This window comes from Salvia miltiorrhiza, chromosome 6, assembly GCF_028751815.1.
Source record: "Salvia miltiorrhiza cultivar Shanhuang (shh) chromosome 6, IMPLAD_Smil_shh, whole genome shotgun sequence".
NCBI lineage: Eukaryota > Viridiplantae > Streptophyta > Magnoliopsida > Lamiales > Lamiaceae > Salvia > Salvia miltiorrhiza.
This window is the reverse complement of record NC_080392.1, coordinates 13,441,969-13,452,801: the sequence shown is the minus strand read 5'-3', so window position 1 is coordinate 13,452,801 and position 10,833 is coordinate 13,441,969. Positions and strand designations below refer to the sequence as shown.

The following is a 10,833-nucleotide window of genomic DNA, read 5'->3' as shown; positions in this document are numbered from 1 at the left end:
ATTCCGACATCAACTGTAGCGGTCGAGCAAGCTTTTAGCGAAACGGTATACATGCTCAACGAACGAAGATCTCAAATGGCACCGCATAATCTTGAAGCCCAACTATTACTCAAAGATCATACATTAGCCGAAGCAAGAGAGCAAGAAAACAAATGAGATTATTTGTTCGTAGAGTACCCCATATCCACGACCGAAGGCAACACCACCGATGCGAGCGAGTCGTCTCAATGCACCGAAGGCGAAGACTTCGACGATGACTTCAACTTCGACATGTAGAAGACTTCATGATTGTACGGTGTCACCAAAGGTAAGACGAAGGTAAGAGAACTATGTGGACTTTGATTCATTCGGGATACGTAGGCAACTCAATTATAACTAAAATGTTATAATTAAGCTCAAGTCTGATTCCCTTTATTTCTTTTTTTCCCCAATTACAAGTTGTAAATTAAGTTGCCTTAATTTTATTTTAGCATCCAAAAGTTATAATTTGTAAATTGTAAGGTGTAACTTTGAATTGTAAGTTCAATTTAGAAAATAAAGTAATTATGAAATTTATATTTTCTTGTGTCTTTTATTTTATTAACGCAAATTTCATTAAATTTTACTCAAAAATACATAAAACAATACAAATTATATACTTCATCCGTCCCCAAAATAAGTTCCTCTTTGGGGACGGCACGGGCTTTAAGGAAAATGGTAAAGTTTATTGATAGAGGAGAAAAATATGTTATAATTAGTATTGAGAGTGGTGAAAAGGTGAAAAAGTGAGTATAATTAGTATTGGGAGTGGTGAAAAAGTAAAAAATAAGAATAAATAAAGTATTATTAGTGGTGGGGTAGTTGTCCAAAAATAGAAAGAAAGAAAGAGGAACTTATTTGGGGGACGTCCCAAAATGGAAAAAGAGGAACTTATTTCAGGGACGGAGGGAGTATAAAAAAAATTCGAACAGTTTTCACGGTTCGAACTGGAGCCAACAGTTCGAAATAGAAACCAGAACCGCCGGTTCACGATTCAAAACCGAAACCGTAAGGGTTAATTTCCGGTTCGATTCTGGTTCCAATTTTTGGAACTAGGAACCGACGGTTCCGATTTCGGTTCAAACCGGGAACCGAACCGTGGCCATGTCTAATTCATTATGGACCCAAATTTGCGTTGTCTTACAAGGGAAATACTATTCATTTTGTGGCAACTTTGCATTCACTTGCGATATCATATCAATTTCATCAGAGACTTAACCCTTCTCGTCTCAACACACACACAACACCCAAATATGATCAACAATTCATCCTCGTTATAAAATCAAAACGAAAAATGGCAAAGCCCATGGCTATGCCTGTTTACAGCTTTTTTTCATCGCCAATCTTCTGTGTTGTTTCCAGTCATTTTGTAGAATAATTTCCAAAGTTTTACAGGATACCACATTTGGCATCAGAGTCATTCAACTCAATCAGATATCTCAGCTTCCAACTTCAAGATGCAGATTCAGCAAACAGTTCGACCGTAACAAATTGATGCGATGTAGAGATTTTTTGACCATTTTTCCTGTAAAATTAAAATAAGAAAAAGTCAGCAGAAAGATCCAAGTTTCCCAATTCTCCAATCCAAAGTATACAACACAAGTACCTTCACGTGGGTACTTGGGAATGCAGATGTCCGGAGGGTCTCCTGGGTCTCATCCATCACTTTGCGTCTAGGTATACTCAGCGTAAAGGCCGCTTGATCAGCAGTTGCAGCCATGGATGTAATTCTGTAACCATTTTCCCATCTGCGGTGTATTCCTTCACTGGGATAAAGAAAGTCGAGCTCCACAACCTATGAACAAGTCTTTCCGTTGTCAAAATTACTATCTATCTAAATTAATATGTACAACTCAACAATCAAGTTTTACCTGTTCGGAATACCCAGAATTCCTAGACATCACAACACCCCAACGACTGCCAGCAGTGGTCATGGATGTGACATGGAAACCTTCTTTCCACTTTTTATTTATCCACTTGAAAGGAAATGATTCACTAACTTTATACGACTGCTGGGTATATGGAGTTCCTAATTAAAGCCAAAAGCAAAGGATCTCAGATACCATCTCACCCTAGAAAATTTTAATAAATAACCGACCGACACATTATGTATGAGTGCAAAAGAGACACGCTCCAGCAAACCTTTAGACATAACAACCAGTGAACTTCCATTAGCTGCACCAGCTATAGAACTGATGTAATAATTTTGCTCCCATTGTTCCATTATCCAATCCTAACAAGAAAAATCAGATACTTAGTGAAACTGGGGGATGAGTCCAGCCAGGATAAGAAGAAACACTGCAAGAACTATATAACTTGAATCGTAAGTTTCGACAAACAACCTTATGAAGGAAGACAGCTGAAAGTTCATACACTTGTGCATTGAACCCTGTCCCGGCATCCATGATCAAGGCCCAAAGGTTTGTCGCTGAAGCCACACAGCTAATATATAAACCATCCTCATTGCCCTTCTCTACATGCTGCCGTAGCCTTGAATCTGCAACATTATAGTGGTATCTACAAATACAACAAAACAAGCTTAGCACTCACAAGGAATAAATCAGAGATGAGGTATTCTCTTATGTGTCTAACTACAGGACCTGTATGCAAAATACTGTTTTAGACACTATCAATTTTGAGAGGTACCAACGTCCAAAAAATTTAGCAAGTGCAAACTGGCAATGTCATTCAAATTTCTCAAAACTATTGCATTTTTTTTTTGAGACGCAAAACTATTGCATTTATGTGTGGCAATGTTACTGAAATTTCTTAAAACCTTTGCATTTATGTGGCCCGTGCTATCTATAATCCAAGCATGAAAATGCATACCTTTTCGGGAAGGCTTGAAGTGAGCTACTTCTTATGTCGAAGTGCCAACAAATAAAAATAAGCCGAGTTGTGGAAACATATGGGAGGCATGGTTTCATAAGATGCACTCTAGTTACTCGTGTAATCACTAAAAGAAATAAAATTCCAATATACTACCTATAGTTTAGGATGATAACAACCTAATTCATTTGAACCTATAATTTGTTCTCAGAAAAGACGTCCTGGTTGATTTATGACCCACCCAAAGTCTGCATCAGCATCACAAAATAAACTTCACTTTCCACAAAGTGCTAGAAAAGATTAAGTACAACACCATCTCTTTAATGCTGTAAGTAAAGCCATATGCCTAAGCAAATATACATCAAACAGTCTTTCACAGAAAGTGAAGAAATGTCACGTGTCTGCATGCACTCACATTCAATATAGGAGCAACAGAGAAGTAAAACTTCAACAGTAACTCAAGTACAAGTTATTTTATTCTCAGCCACTGGTAGAATGTCAAAGAAGTTGTTGAAACAAGGTTCATCGTTCAGTCTACTTGGAGTCTCACAGCTGTTTCTACTGATCTATAACAAAAGCTACAAGAGTAACTATTATACATCATCTTTTTTCTTTACACATTTTCTAGCCACCTATGACAAGGAAGAATCAAAGAATAGACAAACAAGGTCTGCAAGCATGTGCAAGAGATATAAATGAAAGATCAAAGATGTAACTTGGTTGTGCATAGCAGAACAATGAAATACTTAAGGCACTCACCTCTGTTTCATAGGGCGACGTGCATTATACACTGAAATCCACTGAGTAGCAGGACTACCTAGTCGTATTTTCTTCTTTGGCTGCTCATCCTCCTCCAAGTTTATGAGCAACCTTCCACGCTTTTGCCCAACCTGTGTAATTGAAGATGAATCATAAGACTTAAAAGTGACTTGACAGCACAAAGTTAATGCCAGTATGTGGTTTCCCTAATAACTTACCTTGAGTGCTCCATCAATTCTTATTGGTCTCAACGACACACATGGGTCGATAAGAGTATCAAAAAGTGATATCAGCTTAGGATAATTTGGCTCCTCATCAAACTTCATATTACTAACAGCCTCAAGGAACAGTTTGAACGGAGCAGGGCAAAAGCAACACATCAACTCAGGAGAAGTGGACATTTTCTTCTTACAGACAAGAAAACTCTTGTTGTCACCCTGTCATTATCCCAAGACAAGAATGAGGAATGATAAGTCAAGACTAATGAGAATAAGGTACCAAAACTTACTAAACCATTTATGCCACTTCACCTGATAACCTTGCCATGGTAACCTCCCCTTAATGAGAAATATTAGTGTGTATGCAAGCGATTCAAGATCATCCCTCCTACTCCCTGTACGACCCAAATGTGCATGAACACTTGCATACCTTATTGTGCCTCTGTTGATAGGCCATTAGATTTTGTCAGTTCCCATAAAATAATGAGTATCAAAATAAATTTCATGTAATGAGGTGGTATAAGTTATTTTATTCCATCACAAATTATTTAGCCACCAATTGTCCAACACAACAAGATCGTTTCTTTTCTTTCTTTTTAAGATAGAAGAATTCTGACAGAGTCTAAGCTATGATGAAACAATCAAATGCTGCCAGAAAACATTGACTGGGTTAGAAGTGTCCTAAACAACCTGAATTTGCCGTTGGGGGGGGGGGGGGGAGAAAAAGAAAAAAGATATGACTTTTTCCGTTGCAATTAGGTAGGCCGTTGGTGAAATAAGAATGATGGGTGGAAAAAAACATAATAACCTTCTGAGCAAAAAAAATTGTTTGCATGTAACCTAGTTGATTTACATTAAATATGGACAGCAGAAACAGTCCAATCATCTTCTGTTGGCTGGTTGGCTTAACTTTTAGAATGTGTAGATAAAGATAGAGGCATCACCCAGGATTGACTCCTGTGATGGAAGGAGTTCACTCTTAAGTCTTAATAAAGGAATGTAATGTGAAAGCAGTTTCTTGTCAGATTTATTTGTAGGTGTAGCACTTCATAGTTCATCAAAGTTGGTCACTAAAATGATATACTTCACTAAAATTGTCCAATCAGTCCTATCATATTAAGTGTGTGTGATATTTGCTCTTGATATATTAGACTAAGTCCCATGTCGTCGTTCTTCATGAAAATCAAGCCTCATCCCATGTAAGGTATATATGTCCAAACAAATGCACATTCACAAACCTGAAAATATCTGGCCTCTGATCATATTCAACATGCTGACCAGATGATGCATCTTTCCACCTTGAAGCTGCATCAACAATCTTGTTAAGAGGAATTTCTATAGATAAAGTGAAATAGTCAAAGAAGAAGGAGCCAATGAGATGAAGATATTGAACCATGAGCTAAGGAAGAGCACTGCAGAGTTATGCGAAACTTGTCAAAAAATATATATGTGTGTGTGTGTGTGTGTGTGTGAGAGAGAGAGAGAGAGAGAGAGAGAGATGAGGTTTTTGCATTGCCTTTCAAAAAGGGTTGCTGAAGCTCTAATTAAAAGAGGTTGCCAAAAAGAACTAGAAAGAGGTAACATACCTAGACCAAGATCAATGAGATATAGCTTTTTCTCCTCAGCGGTCCCTGGCTGACCGAGTAAAAAGTTCTCTGGCTTCACATCTCCATGAACGAACCTAGTTAAGTATCAGAGAACAATAAAACAATCAATTGTGTATTGAAGTGACAAAAGTAACTTGAACTCAAGGTTTATCCTTATGAAACTTAAAATCATAGCAAGTGGATTTTACCCCTTCATATGAAGCTTTTCAAGAATTGATATAGCCTCAACCGCAATGCAAGCCGCCATACCTGGAGACATCCTGTTTCAACCGATCATCATCAAAGAAAGGTAACAACCGTGTGTAAAAAGGAAAAGCAAGAAGAGCGGGGGCGAAGGGAGGAAAGAGAGCCTTACGATTGGCCCAAAGAATTCCAGACATCCCAAAGACTAGGTCCGAGCATGTCCATGACCTGAAAATATTTACTCATTGGAATAACATGGAAAAATTCTTAGCTGATTTTTAAATTTCAAAACTTACCAGAATATAAAAATCTCCTTGCCGACCCTTGTAGTGGACCCATGGGAGCCCATAACATCCATTCAGAGCACTTTGTTGAAGGAAAACAAAAGTCAGCGAGTGGACATGTTAATGAAGATAACATCCTCTTCAAGTTAGGGTCAAACAACTTACTTGTACACCTGCCATTCATATGGAGGGCCATGACTGCAGCCCTTACTACTCCGATGTTCACACTTCAACGCAACCTGCAAAAAGAAAGCATTTCCTATGAAATTCAGAGAGAGGCAGGAATTAAAGGATACCCATATGTCAATAGTGTGTGCCAGATAATACCTCAATAGCATCTGGTCCAGGTCCTTCGCTGCCTCCACTAACCCTTCTACCAACATAAACTTGGCCAAATCCACCCTTACCTAATTTTCTTTCTGTCTTATACAGAGGAGAGTTACCCACTTGTACCTACACCAACAAACTAGTCTCAGCAGCTGTCATGTTGCCAAAAGCAAAATAAATAGAAGATAAATCGAGAAACAAAAGTTAACATTTTCTTCTTTTTCTCTGCACACGAATAGAAAAGGAAGCATGCAATCTCTGAGGTCAGAACCCATCAATCAGGGTGCACGGTAGATAAGAAAAGATATTTGATGAAGTTTCAAATGAAATTACCCTATCAGGTACTGGAGTTGTACTTGCGTCTTCTTCAACTCCCATTATTTTATCCCGACTTCCACCAGCCATGACAATATCCTTATCTTGGGCAGCCTCTATTCTCTTAACTGCAACTTCAGGAGCCCCAAGGCCAACTGTTTGAGGAAGAACCCCACCAGGTGGCTCTGGCTCTAAATCTACTAACCTAACCCCTCTGCCTCTACCAGCAGCAGTTGGCCTTGTGGGTGTTGCTGCAGAAGGCCCTTTTGCTATAGCAGTTGCATTGCCTCTCCCACGTCCTCTCCTTCTGGTTCTAGCCGGAGCAGGTGCAAGAAGATTCTCGGCTTGGTTAGTGGTTTGAGGGTCAGGATGGAGATCGCCAAGCCGTTTTGATCTCCGTGCTCCGCTACGCAATTCTGGCATCGTCACCCATGCAAAATCACCTCTGCTTCATTCCCCACCTTCTATGCATAAGAGAAACACATTAATTTTGAAGTTATCAGACGCAACAGAGGACCAACAAGCTAGAAGAAATTGCACACAAGGACCAGTTATATTACAAAAGCTATAAATATTTCCCAAGCAAATAGTTTCCGAAGGAAATGGCTGCATAAAAGATGCTAATTTCAGAAAAGTAACACTTAAGCACAAGCCTTTATGCTCTACATATTGTTTTCAAATCAATGTTCTTTGTTCTCCCATAAACTTAAAAGCAGCAGAGCAGTATTTTGGGCAATTTCACCCAAACACGCACACAAAGAGAAAAAAACGAAAAGGGGAAAACTCTAATAAAGATATCAAATAAAAAAGAGTTTTTGTTTGAGCACGGCCTAAAACACACATAAGTAAAGAAAAGTGGCAAAAATAAGTAGATGGAAAAATAAAACATCGAACAATCCCACCGATAAGCATGTCAGTTCAAACGCACCGCTGTCTGCAAATATAATGGATTGAAATAACTAACAGCAAAATGCAAACTACACATATTGATAATCAGAGCTCAGAAACCACAAAAGCAGAATAATCGTTTTCCATGTAGAGCTAAAATCAATCCGATCAGGCGATCAAAGAACAGATCTTCAGTGGAAATTTTACCTAAAATGGAGATGGAAAACTGGATACAAACGGGAAGACGAAAGGGTGTATTAAGATTTTGGATAGGGTTGTGTATGCGCCAATCTTCTCCGTTTCTCTGCGTACAAATAAAAATCAAAATAAAAAAGAAAAAAAAAAGGAAAAGAAAACATCCACTGCCTGCCTGCTTGCGGCCAGCCCTCGCCCCCCTCTGCCTCTCGCTGTCTTTCTTTATTGTCTTTTACTTTTAATTTTTCAAACTTTTTATGATCAAAAATATAAATTAATTACTACCATGCCATTTTATTTTCCAGAATTCTTGGTATACAGTGCTCTAACATTGTCCCATATATTGTTAAAAAGTTGATATATATATATATATGTTTTTTTTTTGAAGGGATATATATATATATATATATATATTAGTCATACGATAAAGTGATTAATGCCTAAACTTAAATGTCTTGAATTGTTGTGGGTTGGAGTGCAATTTAGGGATAGCTTTAAGATCTCAAATTGATTTTCTTCTAAACTAATTTTATTTTATCACATGCTTCATGTAAAACTAATACTCTCTAATATATTTTGACTTTATAATCGATCCTTCCAACTTTTAGTTTCTACAAATGTTCTCCAACTATGTGTCATCTCATTATCGTAATTTTTAAATCATACTATTATGTAGGATGGCGGAATCTGCATAGTTGTCTACATATAAATATTTGTTGGCAAATTATTACTAAAATGTAAATGCTTCATTTTCAACCACGAGCGCTTACAGCATTTTGGAAAGTGGTGTTAAATAATTTGTGTTAATCTTTTTGGGCTTAAATATTTTTTTGCTAATTATAAATATAATAAGAATCAATATATGAAAGTAGACATTTTTTTAGTAAACTTAAAATTTACTTATTCAAATAAAAACTTATAAATATATCAACTTTTTGTAAAAAATTACCCACTTTTTATATTAAATGGTTAAACTACCCCTAAAACTAAAATTAAAAAAAATAAAAAATCACTCCCCCTGTCCCAAGCCAAACTTTTTTTTTTACTCCCTCTGCCCTGCCTACCCCCCAGACCCCCGACCCCACCAACAGAGTTGGTTGTGAATTTGAGTTTTAAAACTCGAATTCACAACTAACACTAGCAATTCAGTCGTGAATTCATCAAACTGGTAGTGAATTTGAGAATTCACAACCAACACTAGTGATTCGGTTGTGAATTCATCGAGTTGGTTGTGAATTCTAGTTTTAGTTGTGAATTCATAGATATGGTTGTGAATACAACTAAAACAGCTAGCTGTGAATTCGAGCTTTAAAACTCAAATTCACGACTACTTAAATTCATAACTAGCAATAGAGTTGGTTGTGAATTTGAGATTTAAAACTCGAATTCACAACTAACAATAGCAATTCAGTCGTGAATTCATAAAATTGGTTGTGAATTCGAGAATTCACAACCAAAACAACTATTTGTGAATTCGAGTTTTAAAACTCGAATTCACAACCAACACTAACGATTCAGTTGTGAATTCATCGAGTTAGTTGTGAATTATAGTTTTAGTTGTGAATTCATGAATCTAGTTGTTAATTCAAGAATATTAAGTTGTGAATACATAGATGTGGTCGTGAATTCAAAAACATTAAGTTGTGAATTTATAAATCTTATTGTGAATTCAAGAAAATTAAGTTGCGAATTCAAGAAAATTATGAATTCAATATTTTGTTTTGCTTGGGGGTGGGTGGTCGGGGGGGGAGGGTGGGGTCAAGGCAAGGAGGAAGTAAAAAAAATTGGCTTGGGGGTGGGTGGTCGGGGGTGGGTGGGGTGGGGTCCGGGGTGGGGGGCAGGGCAGGGCGGAGTAAAAAAATAAATTTGGCTTGAGGATGGGTGGTCGGGGGTGGGGTCAGGGCAGAGGGAGTATAAAAAAAAAGGGGGCTTGGGGGTGGGGGGTGGGGCAGAGCAGGGATGGAGTATTTTTTTTTTTTTTTACTTGGGGGTGGGTGGTCGGGGGGTGTGGGTGGGGGTGGGAGGTTCGTGGGGGGTGGGCAGAGTAGGGAAAAATACAAGTTTTTTTTAAGGGTAAAGGGTAAGATGGTAAGTGTGGGGTGTGGGGTGTGGGGGGTGGGCAGGGCATGGGGAAATAAAAGATTTTTTTTAAGGGTAAAGGGTAATATGGTAAGTGTGGGTATTTTTTTAAATTTTTATCTTAGTAGGTAATTTTTAAGTTTATTAAAAGAAATATGTTATTTTCAAAATCCACTCATATAATAATTGTTTGTAAGCGAAATATAATAAAATTTTGTTTTCTTTAGTTCTTTTTATTATTGGGTTAAGTATCAATTTCACCCCTAACGTGTAGGCCCTTATTACGTCTAACACCCTATGGCCAGAGGTATGTCAACTAAGCCCCTGAAGTACCTAATTTCCTCCAATTAGCCCCTCCGACTTAACGGAGAGTTAACTCCGTCTGTTTTTTTGTTTTTACTTTTTTAAAAATTTAATTCTGTGTGCCCCACTCAAAAACCTCTGCCGCCGTGCACCAAAGGAAACCCCATCTTCTTCATCTGCAAAATACACCGATTTCTATCCCCTAATCTGCAAATCAATTCTTCCATCTCATCCATCTTCAATCTCTGACTCAATCACAGTTGGGTTATTAACCTCAAATACCTCATAAATCTCATCGAACACCTCCGATTTGGCGATTCACGACAATTTTCTAAAACAAAGAAAATCTGGAAATTCAAGGAAACTCTCAAACATCTGGGTTCTTCAGTTTAGCTGTAGGATCGACCAAAAAACCCTCTGGGTCGAGCTTCACCGTTTCATCTGTCCCTGAAATCCTCCGTCTCCGGCCTGCGTTAGATGCTCACCGCCTTCCAAATCCTTGGCGCCGCCCGCGACCTCCATCCCTCCATCTCCAGCCTCGCTCACAGAATTCTTGAGCGAGGAATCCATGGGCGAAGGAATCGAGGTTGAATTCGGGGGGTTTGAGAATTATGTCAATTGGGTCGGTTGAAGAAGCCATTTTTCAACTTGATTGAAAATGTGTGAAGGGATTGCTTAGGAAATACTATGTTGATTTCTTGGTTTCTTATACTTTGAGCAGATGGTCATGTACACTTCGAATGAATGATTGTGCTCCACTCATTTCGTTATGTGGTAAAGATTTGCAGATAGTGAAGAAAAATGTGATCATTTTTATGGGGATTGGAT

At 38.1% G+C, this 10,833-nt stretch overlaps 1 protein-coding gene across 4 annotated transcripts; it reads right to left on the bottom strand.

Moving 5' to 3' along the window:
* Positions 1-1,272: 1,272 nt before the first annotated feature.
* On the bottom strand, positions 1,273-7,958 carry LOC130988755 (casein kinase 1-like protein HD16). 4 transcript variants are annotated; one of them, XM_057912706.1, is made up of 18 exons: positions 7,799-7,845; positions 7,636-7,732; positions 6,559-7,004; positions 6,226-6,351; positions 6,064-6,137; positions 5,911-5,980; positions 5,787-5,842; positions 5,620-5,691; positions 5,411-5,505; positions 5,063-5,129; positions 4,137-4,266; positions 3,825-4,043; positions 3,607-3,737; positions 2,361-2,535; positions 2,161-2,251; positions 1,890-2,047; positions 1,625-1,813; positions 1,273-1,543 (listed from the first exon to the last, which is right to left on the bottom strand). In XM_057912706.1, the coding sequence occupies exons 3-18, from the start codon at positions 6,961-6,963 to the stop codon at positions 1,484-1,486; spliced, it is 2,118 nt and encodes a 705-aa protein (XP_057768689.1). In that variant the 5' UTR covers positions 6,964-7,004; positions 7,636-7,732; positions 7,799-7,845; the 3' UTR covers positions 1,273-1,483. The 4 variants fall into 4 exon arrangements, with proteins under 4 accessions (XP_057768689.1, XP_057768688.1, XP_057768687.1 ...); XM_057912705.1 differs by having other exon boundaries at positions 6,559-7,001; positions 7,799-7,819; XM_057912704.1 differs by having other exon boundaries at positions 7,636-7,958.
* Between the last annotated feature and the right edge of the window lie 2,875 nt (positions 7,959-10,833).